The 25,942-nt window shown below is 52.5% G+C and overlaps 1 protein-coding gene across 13 annotated transcripts in view; it reads left to right on the plus strand.

Moving 5' to 3' along the window:
* The window catches only part of kmt2ca (lysine (K)-specific methyltransferase 2Ca), a 40,190-nt gene extending 14,414 nt beyond the window's left edge, over window positions 1-25,776 (plus strand). For 8 of the 13 annotated variants that reach the window (XM_081601908.1, XM_081601919.1, XM_081601912.1 and 5 more), the window contains 59 exons: window positions 1,468-1,587; window positions 1,661-1,762; window positions 1,841-1,945; window positions 2,021-2,202; window positions 2,268-2,432; window positions 2,503-2,600; window positions 2,671-2,730; window positions 2,800-2,902; window positions 2,974-3,290; window positions 5,121-5,210; window positions 5,281-5,405; window positions 5,473-5,668; window positions 6,688-6,765; window positions 6,871-6,906; window positions 7,110-7,253; window positions 7,326-7,358; window positions 7,437-7,529; window positions 7,606-7,902; window positions 7,982-8,055; window positions 8,127-8,327; window positions 8,405-8,864; window positions 8,949-9,616; window positions 10,822-11,067; window positions 11,140-11,450; window positions 11,522-11,706; window positions 11,787-12,146; window positions 12,229-12,533; window positions 12,610-12,691; window positions 12,765-13,145; window positions 13,365-13,476; window positions 13,557-13,614; window positions 13,691-13,754; window positions 14,494-14,726; window positions 14,809-15,210; window positions 15,330-15,437; window positions 16,459-17,169; window positions 17,258-17,506; window positions 17,586-17,744; window positions 17,826-17,987; window positions 18,058-18,190; window positions 18,268-18,385; window positions 18,471-18,646; window positions 18,721-18,833; window positions 18,903-19,040; window positions 19,117-19,224; window positions 19,293-19,391; window positions 19,476-19,691; window positions 19,778-19,902; window positions 20,010-20,205; window positions 21,757-21,966; window positions 22,042-22,415; window positions 22,799-22,911; window positions 22,990-23,126; window positions 23,209-23,336; window positions 24,098-24,299; window positions 24,377-24,493; window positions 24,622-24,695; window positions 24,781-24,889; window positions 24,971-25,776. In XM_081601908.1, coding sequence (XP_081458034.1) covers window positions 1,468-1,587; window positions 1,661-1,762; window positions 1,841-1,945; window positions 2,021-2,202; window positions 2,268-2,432; window positions 2,503-2,600; window positions 2,671-2,730; window positions 2,800-2,902; window positions 2,974-3,290; window positions 5,121-5,210; window positions 5,281-5,405; window positions 5,473-5,668; window positions 6,688-6,765; window positions 6,871-6,906; window positions 7,110-7,253; window positions 7,326-7,358; window positions 7,437-7,529; window positions 7,606-7,902; window positions 7,982-8,055; window positions 8,127-8,327; window positions 8,405-8,864; window positions 8,949-9,616; window positions 10,822-11,067; window positions 11,140-11,450; window positions 11,522-11,706; window positions 11,787-12,146; window positions 12,229-12,533; window positions 12,610-12,691; window positions 12,765-13,145; window positions 13,365-13,476; window positions 13,557-13,614; window positions 13,691-13,754; window positions 14,494-14,726; window positions 14,809-15,210; window positions 15,330-15,437; window positions 16,459-17,169; window positions 17,258-17,506; window positions 17,586-17,744; window positions 17,826-17,987; window positions 18,058-18,190; window positions 18,268-18,385; window positions 18,471-18,646; window positions 18,721-18,833; window positions 18,903-19,040; window positions 19,117-19,224; window positions 19,293-19,391; window positions 19,476-19,691; window positions 19,778-19,902; window positions 20,010-20,205; window positions 21,757-21,966; window positions 22,042-22,415; window positions 22,799-22,911; window positions 22,990-23,126; window positions 23,209-23,336; window positions 24,098-24,299; window positions 24,377-24,493; window positions 24,622-24,695; window positions 24,781-24,889; window positions 24,971-25,063 — 10,854 coding nt within the window. In that variant the 3' untranslated portion in view covers window positions 25,064-25,776. The remainder of the gene's footprint in view (window positions 1-1,467; window positions 1,588-1,660; window positions 1,763-1,840; window positions 1,946-2,020; window positions 2,203-2,267; window positions 2,433-2,502; window positions 2,601-2,670; window positions 2,731-2,799; window positions 2,903-2,973; window positions 3,291-5,120; window positions 5,211-5,280; window positions 5,406-5,472; window positions 5,669-6,687; window positions 6,766-6,870; window positions 6,907-7,109; window positions 7,254-7,325; window positions 7,359-7,436; window positions 7,530-7,605; window positions 7,903-7,981; window positions 8,056-8,126; window positions 8,328-8,404; window positions 8,865-8,948; window positions 9,617-10,821; window positions 11,068-11,139; window positions 11,451-11,521; window positions 11,707-11,786; window positions 12,147-12,228; window positions 12,534-12,609; window positions 12,692-12,764; window positions 13,146-13,364; window positions 13,477-13,556; window positions 13,615-13,690; window positions 13,755-14,493; window positions 14,727-14,808; window positions 15,211-15,329; window positions 15,438-16,458; window positions 17,170-17,257; window positions 17,507-17,585; window positions 17,745-17,825; window positions 17,988-18,057; window positions 18,191-18,267; window positions 18,386-18,470; window positions 18,647-18,720; window positions 18,834-18,902; window positions 19,041-19,116; window positions 19,225-19,292; window positions 19,392-19,475; window positions 19,692-19,777; window positions 19,903-20,009; window positions 20,206-21,756; window positions 21,967-22,041; window positions 22,416-22,798; window positions 22,912-22,989; window positions 23,127-23,208; window positions 23,337-24,097; window positions 24,300-24,376; window positions 24,494-24,621; window positions 24,696-24,780; window positions 24,890-24,970) is intronic. The other 5 variants (XM_081601915.1, XM_081601917.1, XM_081601909.1 and 2 more) reach the window with 5 other exon arrangements.
* Window positions 25,777-25,942: the final 166 nt, after the last annotated feature.

Consider the following 25,942-nt stretch of genomic DNA (forward strand, 5'->3'; position numbering starts at 1 on the left):
TTTATCATCTTTGTCTTGGATTTAAATTTTGGGACTTTAAATATTTCCTTTTTATGTGAGTTTAAATGGGTCTGGATCCGGTTAGCTACCCAGTTCCAGGGGCCTCGTGCATAAACGAGTGCGCAGTTTTATGTATGGAGGCCACTAGGCGTACGAACAAATGTAGAAAAGTGCGGCACACAAAAAAATCTGGATGTATAAAGCCTGCGCACCTTTCCTTTATAAATCCCAATTTAGGAGAAACAGAACAGCTGCTGCTCTGCCTGTCGCCTCCATGAATACATCTTAATGTAAATTAGTATAAATACCAGGAAGTCTGCCGCCAGGTGAAGTAGTAACCATGGCAACGTCCCGTTTGTGCCTGATTAGTATTTGTAATATTTATACTACTCCATGCACAAATAAATAAAATATTGTATATTTTATTTAGAAGGTGTTTTCAGATCACATAAGATCAGTCACCTCACAAAAATAAAAATAATACATTTTAAAGAAAGGAAAAATCCAAATAAAAGAATAAACTAAAGCTGTCCAGGTCGGACCTGCTGCAGCAGCAGAGCGTCCAGCCGGATTACAGACCAGAGAGGCTCTGAGTGGGAATCTGGACGTTTGTCCTGCAGACAGGAATCAGCAGCAGGAGCTTCATGTACAGAGATGCTTTCTGTCCATAAGGCAGCTGGACCGGTACCACAGCTGGACCGGTACCGGTACCGCAGCTGGACCGGTACCGGTACCGCTGGGCTCTGCTCAGATCCAGGATGATCAGTCTGGATGGATCTAAAGCTGATCAACCATCAGATCCATCTGATCTGTGATCAATCCTCCATCAGAGCTCCTCAGGTAGCAGCTCACCTGGACCAGCTGCTGCTGGACCTGATCGTCTCCTGATCAGAACCAAACCTGGTGGGTCCATCTGCTGACCAGCTGTTTTCTCTCCAGTCAGAATGAAATGAGTTTCATCTTCATGGTTTCACCATCCTGGAGTTCATCTGACCTCATTTGTCTGAGGATAAATGAGGTTCAGTTTCATTGTTGGTTTAAAGAATTAAATATTAAAATCATAAAAATCATCAGGTTTGATTCTTGGTCTAAATAACTGAATGTCGTCAGATTTCAGTGGATTTATGTGAGTTTTGACGCTTTGTAGTTTATTAATGTCCATATAAAACGTTTGTGTGGCTGCAGCACATTTTCACGGCAAGGAAAAAGTGTTCATATATTTATGCAATCTTTGACGCAAAGTAAATTTTTATATATGCCGACTTGTGTATAACATATGGCGCCGCACATTTTTTATGCGTACGCCGCTTTAGACATGAGGCCCCAGGTCACTGGTTACGACTGAGTCAGTGGCGCCCTCTGCTGACCTGACTCAAGGAGTGGAAGGGTTAGGGGAGCTGCTCTCACTAGGGTTTCCATGGTAAGATGCCTGTTAGTTTAACCCCCTCCCATCCCCATCCTCCTCAGAGTCGGGGTTCAGGATTTCCAGGCAGGAAGCGGTCCAGAGGTGGAGCTGCTGGTGGAGGAAGAGGTGGAAGAGGCAGGAGTCGGCTGAAGGTTCAGGATACCCTCACTGTGCTCCCTGGGGTAAGAGCATGCTGGCTGATGGAGTTGCCATGGTAACAGGAAGCTGACCTCTCCCCTGCTGTGTGTCTGCTAGGGAAGTTACGTGGAGATGTTTCAGGCGAAGGAGGAAGAGGAGAACTCCATGCACAACACGGTGGTGATGTTCTCCACCTCGGACCATTTCACTCTCAAACAGGTACTCGGGTGTCCCCGGTTGTCCACGGGCGCCTCCTGGTGCCCTGGTGTCCTAGCATTTCTCCGTCTGTCTCTGCAGGACATGTGCGTGGTGTGTGGCAGCTTCGGTCGAGGCTCAGAGGGCCGTCTGCTGCCCTGCTCCCAGTGCGGCCAGTGTTACCATCCCTACTGCGTCGGCGTCAAGGTGCGTTCCTGGCCCGCTTACACCTCTGCTGCAGTCTGGTTCCGATCCACTCATTACTTTGCAATCTGATTACAGATCACCCGGGTGGTGCTGACCAAAGGCTGGCGCTGCCTGGAGTGCACGGTATGTGAAGCGTGTGGCGACGCCTGCGACCCCGCCCGCCTGCTGCTCTGTGACGACTGTGACATCAGCTACCACACCTACTGCCTGGACCCGCCCCTCCTCACTGTGCCCAAGGGCTCCTGGAAGTGCAAGTGGTGGGTGGAGGCATTGGAGACCGGGGGTCAGAGGGCATGTCTGACGGCCCCTCCTCTGTCTGCAGGTGTGTGTGGTGTGTGCTGTGTGGCTCCACCTCGCCGGGGCTGCGCTGTGATTGGCTGAACAACTACAGCCTGTGTGGGCCGTGTGGCAGCCTCAGCCAGTGTCCCGTCTGCCAGCGGCGCTATGCACAGGACGATCTGGTGCTGCAGTGCCAGCAGTGCGACAGGTAGGGCCCGTCTCAACCTGGGGGAGGGGGGTCTCGCCTCAGGGTTGTCTCACCTGTGGTGTGTCTGCAGGTGGGTCCACGGCGTCTGTCAGGGTTTGGCCTCGGAAGAAGAGGTGGCGCTCGCTGCTGATGAAGGCTTTGACTGCTCTCTGTGCCGCGCCTCCTCAGGTCTGCATGGCCTTCATTATGAAATTCCCCCAGAGAGCAGGGTAAACACTGACCCATTTGTCTGTTGCAGGGAGGGTGGAGCCTCTGGGTTCCTTCATGGCTCAGATGGTGTCCAGAACCAGAGAAGTGGGTCAGTATTGGTTCTGTTGCTCTAACCTTCCGGTCTCCCTGCAGCCTGATCACGTGACTCTGTTTCCAGACGTGAAGACGTATACTCAGGATGGCATCTGCCTAACCGAGTCCGGTCTGACTCACCTGCAGGCCCTAGTCCAACCTCTCGCATCACCGCGCAAGTGTCGCAGGTAAAGCCCTTATCCTCCCCCCAGGTAGCCTGAGTTGGGGAGTCAGACCAATGACTCTGTTCTGTCTTCAGGTGTAAACCCAAGTTGAAGCTGAAGATCATCAACCAGAACATTGTCTCCGTCCTGCAGACGCCACCGGACCCAGAGACCCTCATTGAGCCGGACCAGAACCGAGGTAACTCCTTATGGGAAGGCCCAGGAGTCCATCAGAACCAGGTGTCCTTAAAACCTGGCCGTCACATTACAGCTTTGTCTGCAGGTGACTTGGACTGTGACATGAAATCTGACTCCAGTCCCGAGCGGGACGCCGCTCACCTGGATGATGTCACCAAGGAGACGGATGTCACAGATGACAACAAGAAGAGGAAGAGGAAACCTTATAGGCCAGGTGGGATGAAGGCTGAAACTCACTCATCTCCTCTTCATCATCCTTCCGCCCTTAACATCCCGTCTCCCCCTTGGTAGGGTACCCTGGCCAAAAGACATGCATTGTTGACCCAAATTTGAGAAATTCTAGCGGCTTTACCATGGCCTAGCGGTCAGATGCCCAGGTCATCTGAAAGATTTAACCCTTAGTGACCCAAATGCACCTGCTTCATATTTTTCATTGTTTGAGACTTTTAGTGCGCATCGTATGCCAACTGTCCCACGTGCCTAAAACGGACATCTCGTGGAGTGCTGGGCAGTTGTGAAAAGTTTTTGGACTTGAGGCATAAATCATCCCAAATATTGGGGAAGAACCAAGAGTGACCCTAATGTACCAGGATCACCCACTTGAACTCTATCTGAACCCAAAGCCCCTCACGATGCCCAGGCACCAAGTTGCCACAACCCGTACTCCTCCAGAGGTTCGTGCCTCTGATAGGGCAGAGTCATATTGTGTAGGCTTTTGCCCTACCAGAGTGTAGAAGACTGCTATTTCTCAGTGTGGGTACTCATGATGGGAGGAGGCTCCCTGGTGGTATTTTAGACTAGGTTTCTTAGACACATTCTTCTTGACAACCCTGGGATATATAGGCCACACTGGATGTTATCTAAATGGCCAGGAGCCATACATTGGATGCCGATACCTAATCCCATGCCTACACTGCCCTGATTCCAATGCACTAGGTTGTTTCTCTACAACCTTTCTATCTGGTACCTTGTGCATTTTTGTACTTGTAGGCAATGTTCCCCCTAAGCTGCGCGCCTGCACAATCGCGCTCTGCTCGCACAGTCTCAGCGCACAAGAAAATCTATGCAGCGCATAAAATAAAATCCACCATAAACGTATTAATTAATATCTAATATTAGACCGAATCTAATGTATTATATTAGACCAATAATGTCTTATTCCGTACCATTTTTCAATGTAACGCAGTGAGTGACAGATGTTCCGCCAATGATACGATACGGTTTAATTATGCTATGCAACCAATCATAGCGTTGATAGCTCTATGTGTCCTGCCCATACGCGCCGTGCAGGTTAGCTTGCTAACAGTGCGGCGGAGTTAAGAAACGCAACTCCTTATCATGGCGAAACGAACGGGCAGCGACACATCCGCTCACCAAGACGAAATGCGGTTCTTTTAGGATGGAATGGCTGTCTGAGTATGTGCCATTCCATTCAAAGCAGGACTCTTATACTCTCATAACACACATAACATCCTACACATCTCATGAACACCAACAAGAATTTTGTCTTTCATTTTAAGTGGGCCAAATCGCTTATATTAAAAGTAAACTAATTAAACAAAAATTGCTGCTGTGATTTGATTCTTTTAATAAGCCATGTAACTTGCTATGATTTTGAACGGGTGTGATGTGTGTGGTTACAGCGTGCACATCTGATGTTGCTCACAGTGGTCCTCAGTGTGCTCAGGGAGCTTTTGTGTATGTCCAAACACATGAAAAATTGGAGGGAACATTGCTTGTAGGGTAAATCATAGGTCCATCTGATGGAGCTCTCCGCTCTGATTCCACTGAAAGTCTTCCCTTTTGCTACCCCACTCGGCTAAGACTGGTGAAGAGATCAGTCAGTAAAAGTCAAGATGATGCTGTCATTCAGTGATTATACAGTCCACTCTTTGTCACATGGCCACATTAAATATAATGACCATGTTAGCTCTCCGGGCCATTTGGGTCTAGGAAGCCACGCATTTGTACGGGAAATCCTAGACAATTGGAAGCTGGGCTCTAACCTCCGGTCTCCCCCTCTCTGATCTCCCGTCTCCCCCAGGAATCGGGGGCTTCATGGTGCGTCAGCGTGGGGGAAAAGCCGGACTCTGCAGGAAGGACTCGTCAGAGATGAACCCGAGTCGAGATCCAGGTGAGTCACCTGAGCCCATGGGTCATTGACAGAATGTGACATCAGAGTCTGATTCTCAGTTTCCTCCCAGGTGTGTTGGAGACTGATGTTTCCATGGAAATGATGTCTGCTGCTGAGCAGGCAATGGAGAAAGTTAAGAAGAGATACAGGAAGAAGAAGACGAAGCTGGAGGAGGCGTTCCCATCGTACCTGCAGGTAATGCTTTCACCTGGCCTCTAGGCTTCGCCAACCCGCTCTCTGCTGATCGACCATCTCCGTCCAGGAGGCTTTCTTTGGCCGGGATCTGCTTGACCGCAGCCGACAGATTGACGGAAGACCGAGGATGGTGACCTCAGGTGCCAGCCAATCAGGATCGGCAGTGAGTGTCCCCAAGACCCCCCCCCTCAGAGCACATGGCCCCGCCTCCTCTGTCCAGCCTCCGGGGACAGTAGCAGCCAGCAGGAAACGGGGAGTGCTGCGTAAGTTTCCATTTCCTGTTTGTATTTAACACGTTCTCCATTTCTGAAGGTTCCGCCTTGTTTCCTGAGCTTCTGCTCATGTTCTCCTTCAGCTGCTGGGATTAAAGGGGTTAAAGATTAGGGGAAAATGTTGGATTAAATGTGTTGTAATTTTGCTATTAACTAAAAAAATTGGTGTTTGTGTTATGGAGCCAGCGCAGTCGGACCGAAAGACATCATTTACCCAGAATGCCTTGCTGCATGACAATATTTTAACATTTATAAAAACGCAACAGCCTTCAGAGTTATTACTGCATTGTTTTTACAACTAAAATAAATGTTTCTTGAATAAAGTCTGTTGTTACAATTGATCATGGATCCCTTAAGGCAGAGGTTCCCAAACTGTGGGGCGCGTCCCCTAGGGGGGCGCCGTCTGGATGAAAAAAAGCAAACAACAACAAAAAAAAATTAACGCTGTATGCGCTGGGTTTTTACCTTAGAACGGCCAAGTCTCTGTTATTCTTCTGTCAGTTTGATACAGTAGGGACTTCCACACTTCCCATATCTGTCCTCTGTCACTTTTATCAGCTGTTAAAACTGTTTAATCCGCTGTTAACATGTGGTAACCTGTTTTTCCGAGCCGCCTTCAAACGCAACATGAGCGCTACGACGCTGGGTTTTCACCTGTGCAGCAGTGAAGGAGACCTGCTGCTGCTGTGACAGGGAGTCAGGGAGTCTCTAAGAATCCCCTCCTCCCCCAACACACGTCGATCAAAAAGAAAGCTATTTGTAATCCATAGGGGGGCCCACAGAATGTTTAGAAACCACTGGGGGGGCCCAGGAGAAAAAGTTTGGGAACCACTGCTTTAAGGTCAGTTAGTGTCTGTGTGAGAGTGCCCTCTGCTGGCTTCAGACTGTAACTGCAGCAGTTTAATCCAGAACGGTTCTGGAATCAGTTTCAGTCTGGGAACATCCATCAAGTCACATGATCAGGTATTGTGTGTGTGTGTGCGTGCGTGTGTGTGTGTGTTGCCATTCAGCCGTGTCCGAGGAAGTGCTGCTGGACCTTTCTGACGTCCTGAAAACAGACCCTCACATCCTGGGGACAGGACGCACAGGTATGGACGCACCACCATCATCCTCACCATCACTGGTGGGTGTGTGTGTGTCTGTGTGAGTGAGTCAGAGACTTTCACATGATACCTGTGTGTGTTTAACTCCAGGTCAGTTCCAGGTGGAGCGCTCTCCGTCTCCCTTTGGTAAGACTGGACCTCCTTTTCCTCCTCCTCTTCCTCCTGCCCAGCTCTGGCGACCCGTCTCTCTAACTCTGTGTGACCTCAGATAGATAGATGAATCATTTCTTCCTCTTCTCCTGCAGATTTACCAGTCTGGTCCTCCTGTCCCGCCCCTTGACTCGTCCCCTGGGTTGTTTCACCTCTCCGTGTGTCTCTGTCTCTTCCAGCCGGCCTGGATATTGCCTCGGCGACCGACGACCCCCCACTGTCATCGGACACCTCTGGAGGTTACGGGCGTTGCCAGAGGATGGAGCGGGAGGAGCCTCTGGACGCCATTTTGAGCCCTGAACTGGACCAGATGGTAACAGACGGTAAGCGTAGCAGAGTGACAGCAGACAGACATCACAATGAAACAATCTGACAACTTCCTGTTCCTGTTGCAGGAGGGATCCTGAGCAGACTCTACAAGATCCCAGGTAAGACTGGGAGAACCTGCTCACCTGTCAGGACATTGCCACGGTCCCATGATGACCTATACACCTGTGTGTATGCAGAACTGGAGGGGAAAGATGTGGAGGAGGTCTTCACCGCCGTTCTGAGTCCAAACAGCAGCAGGCAGCCAGAGCCCAGCAAGACCCACGGCTCAGGTACGCCTTCTCCCACACACAACTATGGAATCCCACAGGTGACCTTCCTGGTGACCTTAGAGGTGTTCTCTGTCAGCAACGTGTTCTCGGCTTCCGGTGTTGAATGGCCTGGTGGCCGCCGTTCCTCCCCTCCCTGATGCTCCCAGCGGCGGCAGCCGTCTGCTTGGCTTCAGCTTGCCTTCTGAGGGCCCCGCCCCCTCCTCGGCCTCAGCCAATCGGCCGTCAGCTGTAGAAGGGGAGCAGGATGTGATGTCGACAGCTCAGAGAGGGACGCTGAAGTGGGAGAAGGAGGAGAGTCTGGGAGAGCTGGCGACCGTTGCTCCAGTTCTTTACTGCAACACCAACTTCCCTCAGCTGAAGCAGCAGTACCCCGGTACACACAGACACACACACTCACTCAACCCAGTGTTCCCAGGTAGTGCTCAGGTATCACAGTGAGGGTTTGTTCCCAGATTGGTCCACTAGAGTGAAGCAGATCACCAAGCTGTGGAGGAAGGCCAGCTCCCAGGACAGAGCGCCCTTCGTGGTGAGTTTCTGCTCCTCCTGTTCCTGACGGGTCCAGAGGAAACTGTTTCACGCCCGATTGTGGTTCTGCAGCAAAAAGCTCGGGACAACCGGGCGGCCCAGCGCATCAACAAGGTGCAGCTGTCCAATGAGTCACTGCAGCGCCTGCAGCCGCCGCCGCCGCCACCCCCCCAGGGGGTCTATGACCCCATCGCCATGGAGACGGAGGCTGGCTGCAGAGACCCGCTGAGGCCCAGGGAATCAGAGCAGGAGCAGGAGTGGAAGTTGAGACAGGTGAGCATTGTGTTCTTCTCTGATTGGTGGGCGGAGCTTGCTGAGCGGGAAGTCTCATTGGTTGCTCTTCTACTCAGATGATGCGACAGAAGAGCAAGCAGCTGGCCAAGATGGAGGCAACCCAGAAGTTGGAGCAGGTGAAGAACGAGCAGCGGCAGCAGCAGCTCCGCCAGTCGGGACGCCTTTCCCCAGAAGGCTCGGCCCACCAGCAGGTCGCCGGGGGCAACGCCACGCACAGCAGGCAGAACCTCCCGCAGGACGTGGGGACACCGGACGATGTCTTTCTCAGACCTCAAGTCCCCGCTCCCTCTGGGTTCTCTTCACTCCCTCACTCCCCTTTGGCCTCCTCCCCCCTCCACCAGCCACCGTCTTCCCCCCAGATGTTCTCCCCCCCCTCCTCTCGCCCCTCCTCACCCTGGGACCCATATGGTAAAGTAGCAGGTCCCTGTCATCCTCAGCAGCAGCGCCTCGGCTTCCTCAGCATCTCCCCCGCTCACGATGGCTCTCCTGCACTGTCCCCCGACCTGTCTGCCTCCGGTAGGTCCTCCCCCCTGTGTCCTCGTCTTTGCTCCCCTCAGCCCTCCCCCCGTTGTCTCCTAATATCCTCTGTCCTCCTTGCAGGTTTGCCACCAAGTCGGGCCGGCATGGTGATCCCCTCCTCCGGCTCCCCCCCTGACCCATCTCTCAGACCCGTCCGGGCGGGGGACTCCAGCCAGAGGACAAGCCTGACGGTGCAGGGTGGTGTGTTTAAAGCCCCAATGCCCCCCCACCAGGAAGCACCAGGAAGGAGAGACCTGGGGTTCCCCAATAGCCCAGTGTCAGGTCTGGGCTCCCCCCACCGCAGCCCTTACGCCCCGGGGACACCCCAGCTTGGGGATGCCCCAGGTTCACGGCCCTCCCCTGACCCCTTCAGAGACCCTCAGACCCCCGGTACACCACACCCTCACTCTGACTGCGGCTACCTTGCCATGCCCACAGCACTGAGAGCGGACCCGGTCAGTCAGCCGTCGCCGTCCAGCCTGGACTCCTATCCCTCCAATCCGGGAAATCCCCGCTCCTCGGAACGGTTCCCACGGTCCCCGGGGTCTCAGCGAAGCATCGATTTGTTCCCCCAGTCTGTGGGGACGCCTCGCCCCCTTCCTGAGTCATACCTGCAGCAGCCCTCTGCCCCCCAGGCTCAGAAGACCCTGGCAGAGAGCCTCAATGCCCTGCCTGCAGCGTCAGCTTCCTCCTCTCTGGGTCCTGGACTGATGGTGGAGAGGGGGGCCTTCAGCCCTGCAGCCCCCAAGGTAACAACCTCTCTAGCTTCTTCGTGCAGATACATCTCTGTGTCTGGGAAACCAAATCTAAATCAGTGTTCTGGTCTTTCTGGATGTGACGTGCTGATCTATCACCTTCAGACCTCAGGCAGCAAAAACACAAAATTCATAAAGATGTTTTTTAGGTTTTATTTCTGGAAAGCAGCTGAGATGTGAACCAATCCTTCCTTACACCAGCAGGAGAAAACTAGGGTCACATAAGGGTGTCCACCTCTACCTAAAGGTGCTAACCACATCCCACAAACAGGAAGGGGTTCAACTTAGGCTTTTAGCACTTACCTGCTAGGTGTGTTGGATCACAGTGTGGTCACGATCACACCGTGATCCCTAACTCTAACTGCTTTAGAGGTTGTGTGGAACCGTACCAAGACCATGTGGAATAGGGGGTCTCGGTTCAGTCGTTTTAGTTTGCAAGCTAGCTTGATTTCTGGTTTGGTTCACAAACAACCCAGACCAGAGAGAGGACCGGACACCTCGGGTATGAAACCCCCTGTGTGGCAATGGTGACTACAGTCGAAGGTGTTTGATTCCCTCTCTGTGTTGTCCTTGGCAAGACCTTTCACCTGCCATGCCTGTTGAAGGTGGTTAGAGGGCCCAACAGGTGCCGTGGGTACATGGCAGCCTCACCTCTGCCAGAATACCCCTGGGCAGATGTGGCTACTATCCAATAGCTCATCACCATTAGTTTATGAATGACTAGATGTAGTGTGAAGCGCTTCGGAGTCCTCTGAATGGTAAATAGTACTTGTATTGTGCTTTATCAATTCAAATCTTTTGCCTCTGCCTCCGTTTCACTGTGAACTTGAATCTTAAACTCTATTCCTTGAGAACTGGAGTCCTGCAACCTCTGGACATGTCTGTGTCCCAACACACCTGAGTGGCCGAATCACCTGTGTGTTCAGTCAGGTTCTCTGGAGTTCTACTGATGACCTGATTACGGGGCTGAAGTGAGTTGGAGCAGAGACATGTCTAAAAGCTGCAGGCCCTTGAGGCCTGGAGTTGAAGACCTAAGGGGTCGCTGCATACTGTAAATGTCCAACAAGAATCCAAAAGTTCTGTCCTGCTGTAGGTGGTTGTTTTCTGGACCAAAGATCTTCTTGGTTTTCTGTTGCTAGTTGGAGATAAAACGGACCCAGGGAACCTTCATATTTCCTCATTGCCTCTTCTCCATACAGCTTCAACAGTCTTCAGGCAGCAGACAAGAGTTGTTGCCCAGAACCTGCAGCAGCCAGACCCCAAAGCACCCTGTGACACCTGAGAAGGGAGTCGTCCATGCAACGAGTCAGGATGCTCTGGTGAAGGGTCTCATAACGACCGGCATGTCACCGATGGAGAAGTCAGAAACCGGTGACCTGTCCTCTCTTAATGGAGGGAGGAGCATGCTGCCTCAGCTTGGAGACTCTGAGGAGAAACTACAACAGGTGGGATCAACAGGATCTTTGTCATTTTCGTAATCTTTGGATTTCTGATGTTTCTCTGGTTGTTCCATGCAGCGCCTATGGCTCCGGCAGCATATCCTCCGGCACCAGCACCAAAAGATTGCCTTACGCCAGGAGAAAGGTTTGCTGGAACCCACCTCAGGACCTGCTGGTTCTAGCGGCACTCTTCACAACTGGTCTGCTGAGGACTCTTCCAGCGCCCCTCCTCCAGACCCATTTGAACGTCCTCCACCGCCGTACCCTGGTACAGTGAGACCTCTGACTCCTGGGTTTACGGGAGGTCTTCCAGGCGAGGAGATGAGTGGCTTTACTCCCGGCGAGGCTTCCCTCCCCAGACAGAACCTCCTGAGAGGACCAGCTGTCAGGTAGAAACAGTGAGAACCAGACCTGCAACTGTCAGATCTGTTCCCGTCACAGTTGGTGTCCCTCTTTCCAGGTTTGGTGTTCCTCATGGAGTTGCAGCAGCCCTACAGGACCCTTCAGCGCGTCCATCCCTTGGTCCTGCTGTGGGGCTCGGCTCCATGGAGGGGAACCTGGTCCAAATGAGGAGGCCTGTGCCAGCAGAGTTCACCAGCATTCGGTCATTGACGCCCCACAACTCAGCAGCACACATGGTTCCAGGTCTGAACTGCCGACTGAATAGGGCCCTGTTCAAGTCCTGAAAGCGTTAAGCTTATGTCTCCTAACGTTGGACTCCACAGGTGTTCCCCAACTCATCGTCCAGCGGCCTGCTCCTCCTCAGCAGCACGGCGTCATGCCCTACATCGAGCTCCGACGCCGCCCCCCAGAGAACTGTCTGAGGCTGCCCTTTCCCCCACCGATGCCTTCAGAGCTACAGGAAGCCACGCCCACCAGAGACCCCACCCAGTCCACTGCGCCACGGCCGGGTCCAGTCAAGATGGGGGAGGCAGGGCTGGGGCAGCAACACCTGGGTTCTGCTCTCCCAGGATCTGAGGGGATTGAGGAGCACTTAGAGGGAGAGGACTCTGCTGTAAAGGATCTGGAGGACGTGGAGGTCAAGGACCTGGTGGACCTGAATCTGAATCTGGACCCAGAGGATGGTAGGAAGAAAGACCACAGGCTGCCATAAGTTCCCCAAAACCAGTCTCAAGTCAATATTCACTCTGGTTGGTTCTGCCGCAGGTAAAGAAGACCTGGACCTGGGTTCGAACGATCTGCATCTGGATGACTTCCTGTTGACAGGGAAGTTCGACCTGATTGCCTATGCTGACCCAGAGCTCAATTTGGAAGACAAAAAAGACATGTTCAACGAGGAGCTGGACCTTGGGGAGCCGGTTGAGGACCGGGAGGGGAGCCGACCTGCCAGGAAAACGGAAAGCCCTGCCCACTTTCTGGGACAGGCAAAACAGGAATTGAAGGAATCTCAGAAGACTGAAGGTCACTCCTCAAACAGACCTCAAGGACCTCACTCTGCTCTTCTAATCAAGGTAGGCCATTGATTGCTTTATCATGCTGAACCAATGCCAGAGCTGATAAATGATTTCTATCTTCAACTCTCCGCAGGAGAAGCTGGAGGACTCTGGTCTGGTTTCCTGTCCAGTCCCAGCCCAGGCTTTGTCCTCTGTCCACCCTCTAATAACGCCAGGTAAACCCAGTGACCACCCCTCCCTCTTCATCTTTTGAAGCATATGTCTGATGTGTATCTCCTCTGTCCCCAGGGGACTCATCTGTCTTCCACCAGAGACCATTTGGATCCGCACCAATCCCCCAACCGGTTCCTTCTGGTCCTGCTCCTCAGGGAACCCCCACCATGCCTCAGGCTCAATCAACTCAACCTCCTCAGCCTCAACTTCTTTTAAACCCCCAGAACCATCCTCCTCATCCAGGCACTGAAACCCAGAGTATGAGTTCGGTCAGCTTTCCTGAGAACCAGGTCTCCCTCCAGAGCCAGAACAAGTCCAGGCCTCTCCTGCTGGAGGAGCAGCCACTCCTCCTGCAGGAGCTTCTGGACCAGGAGCGGCAGGAGCAGCAGCAGCAGAAACAGATGCAGGCCCTGATCCAACATAAGTCTGGCTCAGAGTCTGGAATCTCTGACATGGGTAAGATCAAAACCACTTCAGACCGTAAAGCTGTGACAGGCCAGAAAATCAGCTCTCTGAGGTCTCCTGCTGATATCCAACCAGAATGAGAAGCAGAATCTGACCAGAAAGCCATTTCGTTCCGTCACATGATTGCTATCTTGACAGTGTTGGGACCCTCAGGAGTCGTGTCTTTAGGCCCTGAGTCTTCATAAATCAGTCTGGTTCTGTGTTTTACAGATTTTGAGTCCATCTCTGACCCAATCATGAAGGCTAAGATGCAGGCTCTGAAAGGTATTAACAGGGTGATGAGTCAGGGACCCCTGGGCCTGACCCCAATGGTCATCAACAGGTACTGAATGATGTCATCTGAACTTTCCAGGGTTTGGGTTTTGTGAACCATGGTTCTGATTGTGTTCTCTGTAATCACAGGTTCCAGCAGAGTCCAGGATCCGAGTTAACTCCTCCCACTCCTCACCTACCAGGACAGGTACGCAGCGACTCAGCAGGTCCAAGCAGTTTCATCCAATCAGTTTGCCCTCTAAACAAATGTTTCTTTCTGTCAGGACGGGAAGTTAACCCCTCAACTAGTGCGCCGCAACCCCCCCAGCTTTGGACCCGGCTTCATCAGTGAGAATCCGAACACAAAGCAGTTGATCTGATCATGTTTTTCTATGTGGTAGATGTAGAGAATTGATGGGCCAGAGTTTTGGAGATCCTGCTGTTCCTGGAGAACTGCAGTGCTCATGTGGACCATGATAGTGGAAAGCTGATCTGACTCAAGGATAGTTTTTGGTTCTGGACCTGTGTGCTAACTACCAGGCCATATTGGAGCCCTGCTGTCACAGCCTGATGTAACCATGGACTGCACACGTTTCCACACGTGTAGTTTCTCCTCAGAGTCTCCAAGCTGAGGCAGCATGCTCCTCCCTCCATTAAGAGAGGACAGGTCATGTGTGACTATGATCACAAACCAACATCATAAAATGTTTCCAGCCTCCAGTCATGGTGACACAACCAGATCAACAGTGATGTATTGCAAATGGGATGCTTGTCCAATCGATGTGTTCCAGGTGCCATTACTGCCCCTAAATCTGGGTCTCATGTTTAGTGTGCGTTTTAAACCCTCTCTTCAATCAGTCACCTATTGCACATGTCGAACTCCAGGCCTGTCCTGGCACCTTTAGATGCATCTCTGATGCCACACAGCTGAATCAGTAAGGAAGTCATTAGCAGGACTGGAGAACTGGAGTCAGTCAAACAATTCAGGTGTTTTGGACAGTGGCCCTCCAGGCCCATTGACTCGCAATCACACGATTTAACACTGATTGGCAGTCAGCTGTTCATTCTCCAAACGCATTTTTTCCAGATGAGTCTCAGAGGCAGCAATACGAGGAGTGGCTAGGTGAGACACAGCAGCTTCTGCAGATGCAGCAGGGCCTCCTAGAGGACCAGATTGCAGCTCACCGTAAGGCCAAGAAGGCTCTGTCAGCGAAGCAGAGAACGGCCAAGAGGGCGGGCCGAGCCTTCGCTGAAGAGGATGCAGCCCAGCTGCAGTACATCAGTGAACAGCAGGGGGCAGTCCAGAAACAGCTGGAGCAGGTAACGTGACTCACCTGGACCACAGACTCTATGGGTGACTTGCTTGGACTCGGTGTGACTCTTTGTGTAACTTCTTGTTCAGATCCGGAAGCAGCAGAAGGACCACACTGAACTGATTGAAGACTACAGGACCAAACAACCTCAGAGGATGTTGCAGATGCCCCCCCAGATGCCCTTGGGGCAAGTCCTGGTCCCCCCTAAGCCCCGCCTGGGTGGCGCTGCCCCGGGTCACTGTCCAAACGTCCCCTCAGGCTGGACTCCAGGGTCTGGTCCTCCCATAGGTCAGAGGATGCTTCCACAGCTTCCAGCCCACATGCCCCCCAACCTGCCCAACTGCCCCCAGACCCCCCCTCTCATCCAGACGACTCTGCCCATGAAGCCAGTCCTGACTGCCCCTACGCCAGGCTTAACTACCCCCCAGGGCTCCCTAGGGGGCTCCCTAGGGGGCGCCAATGGCGCGCCAGGGGATGGAGCCACCCCTCAGGTACCTAGCCAGAGCAAATCCTGCTGGGAAATATTTTTTAGTTGTAGATTCTATCGAGAGCGGTTCAAAGGATACGTTTGGAGCTTTGTGGCGCCACCTTCTGCCGTTTCCTTCTGCAGGTGAAATTTGATGACAACAACCCTTTCAGCGAAGGTTTCCTGGAGCGTGAAAGGAGGGAGCGCTTGAGAGAGCAGCAGGAGCGGCAGAGGATTCAGCTGATGCAGGAGGTAACGGCATGGCCTGGAAGTGGCGCCAGTGAGTGGAGGTCATGCTGCAACCAAGTCCCTTCCTCTCCTGAAAATATTTGAATAAACTCATCTGAAAGTGCAACCAGAAATGAGGCTGACTGGAGAATCCCTGGACAGGAAGCTCTGTAGTTCTCTTCAAAACGAGTTCAAACCGTAATCATCTATGTTACCGTAGTTGAAATGGAGCGTGCATTAGCGTTAGCGTTAGCTGAGCCTCTCTAACCCTCTTTAGCCTTTTCTTTGCCTCTACGTCAGACGGGTCTCCGCTCCTGAAAGCAGCGCAGTGCGAAGCAGCTGCTGCCTGACGCGCAGTAGAAAGTGTTGGTTTTTCAAAATAAAGTGCCTTTCAATGTTTCACGATACTTAAAGTCATTTCAAACTCTGATTATGATTATTATAAGTGTGTGAATATATTCTACATGTCTCATATGTTCAACATATTGAACTAGCTTTATTGTGAAGGTGTGGCCATTTTTATTTTGCTGTGGCGACTTAGCAGTTAGTTGCATGTCGAGGACCTGACCTTTAATAATAAGGACATTAGGATCTTTCAACACATCTTGAATATGTTGGGTTTCAGTCAGGAGAACCTGAGGACACGAGTTTACTGATCACCTTCGAACTGCAGCCCTTTTTTCCGTTCAGGACTTTGTAATTGGGGTCTGTCTGCATAGCTTTCACTGTTCTAACCCACAAGGTGACTTCTGACCCCAAAACGAACCACCTGGTGCCGTTTCTGTGAACTGTGTTATGTTGGATACAACTTTAGTTCCTGTCTGAGATCTGGGAACAAACTAGAGTTTAGATCTATTCCCAATGCTGATAATTGGACCAAGTCAGATTGAAATTATGTTCTTGATAGTCGAGTTGGGTTGGATTTTTTTTCAGCCCAATTTAATCTCTTGCATCAACCAACCAGAACCGGAGAAGCAGAAGTTCAAAAGTTGTCTTTATATTGTTTAGTTGTCACTTCCTGTTTTCTGTGTTGGTTTCCTCTCAGGTGGAGCGTCAGCACGCTCTGCAGTGGAGTCTGGACCATCAGGACCGCTGCGGGTCCGGAGCAGCCGGGGTTCCTGGGAAACGGGGACCGGTTCCTGGTGGAGGAGCTGGACCGGTCAGCAGCGAGGACCGTCTGTCCCAGGGAGCGTTCTGCAGCACTGAACCTGGACTGGACTTCCTTTCTTCTTCCTCGGCCTCCAGGCATCAGGTCCAGGGCCGTACAGGGGGCGCCAACCTCCACCAGGGCTTCCCAGGAGGCTCCCTGCCCCCCAGGGCCGCCCCCACCGCAGCTCTCCATCCTGATGTTGCCACAGAGCGAGGCAGCCTCCAGTTCAGGCCCAGACTGCTGCATCCAGCGGGGATCAGTCCTCACCTGTTTGGTCACGACTCCTCCTCGTCTTCACCGTTGACCCCACTCCCCCATCCCTCTTCTGGAGGCCTGGCCTCCCTCGCTGATATCATCCCTGACGACAAACCAAAGAACAGGAGATCGAACAGAGCTGAGGAAGGAGCCAGAACTCCTCTGTCGCCACACTCTGACATCACAGCTCCACCCACCCCGGCTGTCTCAGACAAGTCCTGCTCCACACCCACCCACCAACCGGACACTGGCTTCTCTGGCCTGGCTTCACCTGAAAGAGAGAGGCAGCAGAGAGGCGGCAGCGGGGAGGGCCACAGAGGCCCTGTGTCTGGGGGAAGCCTGGAAGTCAAGGTCAGTAACTGCAGTCCTTCTGCTTGTAGAGAAAAGTGGAGTCCTTGGACTCGATAAACCATTTACCTTATGGGTATCACACCTGCAGGAGGAGCTGATGGAGGCGCAGCCCTGCTGGGGGATCCCTGTGAAGGTAGAGGAGGCTGGGGAAGACTGCTTCTCCTCCGCCGCCTCTCACGGGGGAGATGGAGGGAAGGAGCTGCTCCGACACCTTCTGAGGGACAAAACGTCGCCCGTAACCATGACGGCTCCCTCCAGGCCAGCTGCGCACTGCCAGCTGTCCAATGATGGCATGCGATCCGAGGAAGAAGATGAACCAGGTTTCCATGGCAACATGGTAAGTAATCTGTGGCAGGTCAGATGTAACAAGTCCTCAGAATGTTGTGTGTGGTGCTGAGGTTTTTTGCATCCTCCAGGTGCCACTGGTGGACGGTCCAAAGAAAATTAAGCGCAGCAAGAGATTGAGTCGACCCGACAAAGACAGAGCTCCATCCAAGTCCAAAAGGAGGAGGAAGGAGGAGGACGATGAAGAGAAGAGCTCCTCCTCTGACACACTGATGACCCAGCTGAGTCAGGTAGAGCCCCGCCTCCTTCCTGATGCTCCTGACTCGATTAATGCCGTCTACCTGCTGACCTTCTACCGGTCATGTCCTCAGCTGGCAGTGCTGCCACTCATGGAGCCCATCCTGGGTGTAGACCTGAGCCTCTTCCCCCCATACGGCAGCTCCTCTATAGGCAGAGACTCCCTGCTGAGAGGCTCCTTTGGGAACGCCTCTCTGGATGGCGTCTCAGACTTCTACTCCCAAATCATCTACAAGGTACGCTGCAGCGCCCCACACTGACACCACACCGCTCCTGCTCTCCTCTCATTTGCTGCGTCTCCTTCAGAACAACCTCAGTAACCCCCCCACACCTCCGGCATCTCTGCCCCCCACACCTCCACCTGTAAGCAGACAGAAGATGGTGAACGGCTTCGCCACAATGGAGGAGCTGACCAGGAAGGAACTGAGCGAGCAGGAAGGTGAGCTTCAGGTGCTCTATTGGGATGCAAAAGACTTTACCTGCACTGACGACTCCTTGTTCTCACCTCACGGTCAGGCTTGCCACCCCTGAAGCACAAAGAGGATGAGCTTCTCAATCTAAACTCTGCCTCCAAAACAGTAGATGTCCCTGCATCCCTGCCAACGCCGCCCCACAACAACCAGGAGGAGCTCAGGTAAGACCCGCCCCCTCAGGTAAGAGTTCTGCTTGTGCAACACGCTCATGCACTGAGTGGTTTTCTTCTTCATGGGTTTTCCCAGGATCCAGGAGTCGTTGGAGTGCCACAGTCCAGAGGGGTTTGTCCCGTCCTCGTCTCCAGAGAGCGTGGTGGACATGGAGGTCAGCAGGTACCCTGACCTGTCTTTCATCAAGCTGGAGCAGCCCTCGCCCTGCCCATCACCTACATTACCCATCATTCCCTGCACCTGGGGCAAAGGTCAGCTATCTGAAGCTGCTTACCTGAGTTATTGTGTTCCATACCTGTTGACTAGCTCTTCCATCTGTTTTCAGGCTTTTCAGTGAAACAGGAAGTGAAGGCAGAACCACACCTCCAAGTGCAATCCACCTGCTCCAGCACAGACCTGGTTACCATAGCGATCACTCTGAACCCGGCCGCCTCTCAGGTCAGTGTGCAGCAGTGCGAGTGGCCAGTTTGACCAGAGCGGCTCCGTTTAACCCGAGTCCGTTCGCAGAATGTCCCGGGTGTGATGGCGGCGGTGGCGGCGCTCCTCAGGGTCCCCGGCCCCATCAGATACCAGCAGAGCCGAGCGCCGGCGCTAGAGCGGAGCAACCTGGCCCTGCTGGCAGGAGTGCGTGTGCCGATGTTGCAGGTCCGTGTTCCTTCGTGGTTTTAGCCCACCAGGTGCAAGGGTCGCGTTGCTTGCTGACTTCTCCATGTGTCCTTAGGGTTCAGCAGCATCCAGAGTGCAGAGAGCGCCACCTGCTGCCAGAAACTCGCCACGCTGCTGCAGCCGCTGCAAAAGGCTGCTGGTTAACGAAGTTCCCTACAGACAGGTGAGCCTGGGCGGAGGGGGTTCGATGGAGGGGCAGAGGCAGGAAGTGACAGGAAGTGTGTCTTGCAGGAAGGTGAGTCCAGAGACGTACCCGGTTTGGTGTTTTGCAGTCCAACCTGCTCCGCTCTATTCGAGTCAGAGCAGCAGATCCGCTCTGCCAGAGCCAAGGTAACCCAGCCTGTTAGGTTTCTGCTCACCACCCTCTTTACGTTCTGCGATTCCCATCATGCACTGGTCTGCCTGTGTCCTCAGCCTGCAGTGCCGGTGCTTCTGGCTGGTTCTGGCTCGACTCCTCCTCTCAGCAGAACACAGCACCAGTACGCCAACAACATGTCCCCCATTGCTGTCCATTCTCTCCCACGCATCGACTCTTCCTCCTGCTCTCCTTCCTCCTCCTCACCACCGCTTGCCTTTCCACCTGCCTCTGCTATTACCATGGAGACGAGGCCCCACCCCGACAGCCTCAAGGTGAGACTGATCCCCAGTTTAACCAGTTTCAGCCTTTAGGTTCCTTGCCACCAGGTGGCTCATGGACACTTCTCTCTGTTTGACAGGTGAAGGTCAAGCTAAAGCCCCGCCCACGGACCGTGTCAGGTGATGACTCTCTGTGTCCTCAAAACTTGAAGAAGATGAAGATTTCTCGGTGGAGACGCTGGAGCTTCAGCATCACTCTCAACAGGTAAGCGTTCGAGGCGTCGGCCATGTTGGTGACTGCAGGGAATGCTCTGGTTCTGTTGGACCGGTCCGGGTCCCTCATCCTCGTTAATCCCTTTGTATCCATCTTAGGGGTTCCCGTGTTGCTAACCAGACGGGTGCCATTCCGACAGAAGAGGAAGTGGATGAGCTTCTGAAGGAGTTTGGAGCGTGCCTGCGTCCCGACCCGTTGCCTAGAGACCAGCGAAGGTGCTGCTTCTGCAACCAGCAGGGGGACGGCGTGACGGACGGCCCTGCCCGGCTCCTCAACCTGGACCTGGACCTCTGGGTGAGTTCTGCAGCCGTAGACCCGAAAGCACTGAATGTTCCCTTTGCTCATGCGCCGTTCAAGCCGTAATATCAACAGTCACACCTGTGACATATCGGAGGATCAATCTGAAGCTGTAGCCTGACGTCATGTGAGGTTCTGTTCCTCTTCTCATGCGGTTCATTTGCATGACATCAGCCTTGGGGATCTTGGATCATTTCATGGTTGTTGGATGCCTGATTCCCTTTTGGCTGGAGTATCGATGTGTCGCCCTCCTTGGCGCTGTAATGGGTCGATCTTCACTTCACTCAAGATACTCTGCTGTTGGTTTTTGCCTCCTCTCCAAAATCACAGCTTCTTCTGGGCAGGTGGCCGTGCCTCGGCGCTCCATGTACTGGTCTAAGGCCACAGTGACTGTGGTTGCGTCTTAAGTATAGGTGAGCTAAGTCTGATCGAGGCTTTTTCACGAGTGTTGAGCAGGAGGACCGGCAGAAGTGAAATCCTTTTTCCAGGCATGCCAGCTGGACGCTTCTCTCCCACACCGTCCCTGAATCGTCTGTGGAGGAGGATCTACTGTCTGACTGCCTCTGCCCCTCACTGTGGGAGTGAGGAGGCGGCACAGTCACCTCATGCTTCGGAGTCTGGCTCACGCTTTTCATCTCAGTGTATTTAGTGTGTCAGGTGACGGCTCTATTTCATGCCTCTCCACAATTGTTGGGTGTTGGCAGCTATGCTTGAGTTGGTCAAGGCAGCCGTGAATCATATGCCTGCAGTTGAACCTCCTATTTCTTTCATTGTGACACCAGATGAAGCTTTGCATTGAGGTATTTGGTGCTTGTGGGCTCCATCTTTGTGTTACAGATGACTTCCTTTGTAAAGCTTATAACGGCGGAGCCCAGGCTGCCCGCCTTTTCCAATTCTTTGGGACACCTCATGTTTTCGCTCTCTGCATCCCTTAGGGACCCTAGTGGGGCGACTGCAGCCATTAGCTTTATTCATGCAGCGCTTCAGGCCTTTGCACTGAAGACCAGGCAGCTTTTGCATGTCTTTCCTAGTTCAGTCTTGTCGACAGTTCTGACTGGCTCAGTCTACATCGACTGAAACTTGCCTTAGGAGCCTTCGCAGTGTTCCTGTAATGCCAGGGGAGTTGTTCAGTTTGGCTGCCTTGGAAGTGCTTGAATGGACCATTCAGTCACAGCAAGGCATCGTTTTCTGGTTCATGTTATTCTACAAGTGTCATCTGGGCGTTTGAGGCGTGTGCTCAGGATTCCTTATGACATCGATGGCATTAGTCATTCAGTGTTTTCAGCTCCGCCCTCTGGCGCTCTGTAGGGATTCATAAAACCGTAGTGACGGTGCTGTGGTGGCGTAGGGGCGAAGCACAACCCACGTATTGAGGCCTCAGTCCTCGTGTTGGTGGTCGTTGGCTCAATTACCAGCCTGGCGACATTTGTCAGGCCGCCTCTTTCATTGCCGTTTCCTATTGAACGACTTTCAAATAAAGGCCACTGGAGCCAATAAAACCTTAAAAACAACCCGCAGTGACATACTTAACCTATGTATGTTCTGCAGGTGCACCTGAACTGCGCTCTGTGGTCCAGTGAGGTGTACGAGACGCAGGCGGGCGCGCTCATCAATGTAGAGCTGGCGCTGCGGCGGGGCCTGGCGCTCCGCTGTGCCCACTGCAGCCGCAGCGGCGCCACGACCGGCTGCAACCGGCTCCGCTGCACCAACACCTATCACTTCACCTGCGCCCTTCAGGCCCACTGCACCTTCTTCAAGGTACCGAATCTCAGCAAACCCTGATCACCTGAGCAGTCTGAGCATGCTCAGTCACGCTGTTCCTTTGTCTGACAGGATAAGACCATGCTGTGCTACCTCCATAAGCCCAGGACGCTTCCTGTGAGCGGGGACAGGTCATCCAGCTCCTCCCCGTTCTCCACGCCCGGGCCGACCTCTGACCCCACTCCTGGCTCCGACCCGTATGACTCGGAGCTGCGTTGTTTTGCCGTGTTTCGGCGAGTCTTTGTGCAACGGGACGAGGCGCGGCAGATCGCCGCTGTGGTGCAGCGGGGCGAGCGACAGCACACCTTCCGTGTCGGCAGCCTGCTGTTCCGCGCCGTAGGCAGGCTCCTCCCACAGCAGATGGATGCCTTCCACAGCGAGGCTGCCATCTTCCCAGTCGGTTACCATGCCAACCGCTTCTACTGGAGCATGCGCTACAGCAACAGGTGAGGAAGGGTAGAAGCTCAATTCTGTCTCATATTAAAGTGGTGACTGTAATAAAGTATGGACAAAGATTTATTAAAGTTACTGCAGCTTTAAATGTTTAAGAGAAACTTTAATAAGGAAGACATGAATATATTAAAGCTAAGGCTTTAAATAATTTCATAAATTAATGAGAAAGATCTACCACTCAGACGGTTGCCACAGAAACATGGGTTGACTTTAGATGGCCGATTATCTGTTTTATTCTTAGTCACAGCAGAAAACATGATTCTGTCAGAGCGAGAACACCAGGCCAGAAATTAACAGCAGTCATAGTTCTGCTGGTTCTGGGTCAGTGGAGTCCACATGGTTCTGGATCTGTACTAACGAACGGTTCCACCCGCAGACGCTGCAAGTACCTGTGCTACATCGAGGAGCATGAAGCCCAGCCGCTGTTCAAGGTCAAGGTGGTTGAGAAAGGTCACGACGACGTCGTCCTCACAGGAGCCACGCCTACAGGTAGTCGCCACGGTAACCAGTAGCAGGTGAGTAGACTCTCCGACTCTCTGACCCGCTTCAACCCGACTCTGTGTGCAGCGGCGTGGGCCCAGGTTCTGGAGCCGGTGGCCCGGATGAGGAGCTGCAGCGGCACTCTGAAGCTGTTTCCTGTTTACCTGAAAGGAGAGGAACTGTTTGGCCTGAAGACGTCCGCCGTGACCCGGATCATCGAGTCTGTAGGTCCAACTGAAAGACACAGAGACAGAGAGACACCCTGACAGTGACACACACACCCTAACCATGTCTCTCTCCCTCCAGTTGCCGGGGGTCGAGGCATGCGAGCGCTACACTTTTCGCTACGGCAGGAACCCCCTCATGGAGTGGCCTCTGGCCTTCAACCCTTCTGGCTCGGCTCGCTCTGAACCCAAGGCCTGCCAAGCCAAGAGGTAACGACTAGAGCTGCACCGATCGCAATTTTCTGGTCGATTTGTGATCACTGATCTTTAAAAAGATTGATTGGCCAATTCGAATTTTTAGCAACACTTTTTTTTGTCTAAAATGTTGCTAAAAATAGCAAGAAAGTCTCTGAGTTGGCGAGAGTAGGGTGATTATTGTTAACTTCAAGCTGCAGACGTGACCCAGTGGGCGGGGCTAACAGAGGTTCTGTTAGGGTCGGGCTAACAGAACCTCTCACTGCAGAGCAGCAGAGCATTTTGCTGAGGTAGATAAGATCGGATGAGATCAGCTTCAGATGGGGTTCGGTCTGCCTGTCGATTGCCGACTTGGGGCCGACTTATCAGTGCACACTTTGTATTGACATCACTTCCTGTTCCTGATTACTTCCAGGTGGAGCCTGCTAACTTTGGGTGGGGTTGGACTTATTAAATAGTTGCACATCTTCTGGTGTTTGATTTCTAGTTCTGGACAGAACCAGGAGAACCAGAACCTGGTTCCTGGATTTGAACAACATAGTGAGGCATGAGCCCATTGCTGAAAAAGCTGCACTGATTAGTTAAATAATATATCAATTATCACAGTATTAGTGATGTCTGGCTTCCATCATGGTTGCTGGAAGACTTGTGACATGGTGGGAACATCCAGAATGAATATTTTACCAGAGAAGGTCCAGCGGTTCAGACCAGTAACCGATGTTTGGCTCAAAACCTTGTGGAATCCATACCTGTCTTACCTGCCTCGTCTTTCCCAGACCTTACCTGCTGACCAGTGTGGCCCTCAGGTGTCAGGGCTCAGTGGGCTCCATCGTCGGCCTCGTTCCCGGCGTTCTGTCTTTGTCTCCTGGCGAGTCGGTGGCTGCTGCCCATCAGGGCCGCCACTCCAAGTCGGCCCAGTACCGCCGCATGAAGGCGGAGTGGAAGAGCAACGTGTACCTGGCTCGCTCTGGCATCCAGGTGAGCCAGCTTGGAGAGGAGGCGACGGCATCCCCCCCACCCCAAGGGCCGGCGGCTAACTCTGCATGCGTTTACAGGGACTGGGGCTGTACGCCGCCAGAGACATCGAGAAGTGCACGATGGTCATCGAGTACATTGGGACAATAATCAGGAGCGAAGTCGCCAACCGCAAGGAGAGGCTGTACGAGGCCCAGGTGATTCACCTGACCCTGGTCGCTCCCCTCATCTGATTGGTTAATTCTGATCAGGGCACATCCAATCAGCTCCTCTGATTTACTTTGGTCTTGTAGCTCATGTAAATCATCTGTTCTGGTGTTTGCAGAACCGAGGCGTCTACATGTTTCGGATCGACAACGACTATGTGATCGACGCAACCATCACCGGAGGACCGGCGAGGTAAGAGACAGAGATCTGAAGCTCCTGCTGGCAGCGCCTGCTCTGTGCTCACCTGGGAATGGGCGGGTCTTTGGGTGACCGACAGGTACATCAACCACTCGTGTGCTCCGAACTGCATCACTGAGGTGGTGACGGTGGAGAAGGAGAACAAGATCATCATCAGCTCCTCCAGACGCATTCAGAGAGGAGAGGAGGTTGGTGTCGATGCAACAATCTGTCCATTGTCAGGCAGCCTGAATGCGATTGGCTCATCATGTTGGCTCTGCTCCCTTCAGCTATGCTACGACTACAAGTTTGACCTGGAAGATGATCAGCACAAGATCCCGTGTCACTGTGGAGCCGTGAACTGCCGCAAATGGATGAACTGAGAGCATGGAGGCCTCTGGCGCACTGTGGGCGGAGCTAACATGACATCATCACTGGTCTATGGGCACAGCTAGCATGACACCATAATAAAACTAACTGATTAGATCAGAGGAACTAAAGTTTATACTTAATTTACAAATGGGACACATTTATAATCTGTTGTGGGCGGAGCTTACCAAGAGGCTGGTCCTCACTGTAAATTGGTTGTAAATGTGAGTGTAAACGCCACTGAAATAAGCGAATGTGTCGTCCTTTAACTTGCACTAAAACATTAAATGACAAACACACACCTACCTGATTCCACCGCCTAGTCCTCCCCTCTTCCTCATCAGTTCCTGTAAAATAAGAGATTTTCTTCTTTTTGTATTTATTAATGAATTAAGCTATTTTCTAAAACTGCGGTGCATTTGAGGTCCAGTGTGGCAGTGTGTAAATATCTGTACCATAAGTAAAAAGCCAGACACAAAGATTAGAGCGCCCCCCACCCCCTTGTGTGGACAGGCGTCTGTTACTTCACCCAGAGTTTAGGCTGCAGGCGTCTGCCGCCGTGTAAATATGAGGTTTACTCAGGCTCTGCTGTGTACAGATAGACGACATGAAGCCTTGTCTCTGTTTTTTTATTAATGGATGTAAACAAAGTGATGTTTCTGGAAAATATAGTGAATCTGATTTAGAATCATTTACAGAAAATAAAATATTTTACATCTTAGAGAAACTTGGTGCTTTTGTCACTGAATTGTTGCACATGAACTGTTGTAAAGCTGCTCATGCCAATAATCTTCATCTCTGCAGATGTTCAGACATGATCAACTGTTATGTTAAAAAGAAGGAACGAACTAAACTCATTTGCAACTAAATATTTAAATCGACTATATAACTTA

Source organism: Poecilia reticulata, chromosome 20, assembly GCF_904066995.2.
Source record: "Poecilia reticulata chromosome 20, P_reticulata-male-v2, whole genome shotgun sequence".
NCBI classification, from domain to species: Eukaryota; Metazoa; Chordata; class Actinopteri; order Cyprinodontiformes; family Poeciliidae; genus Poecilia; species Poecilia reticulata.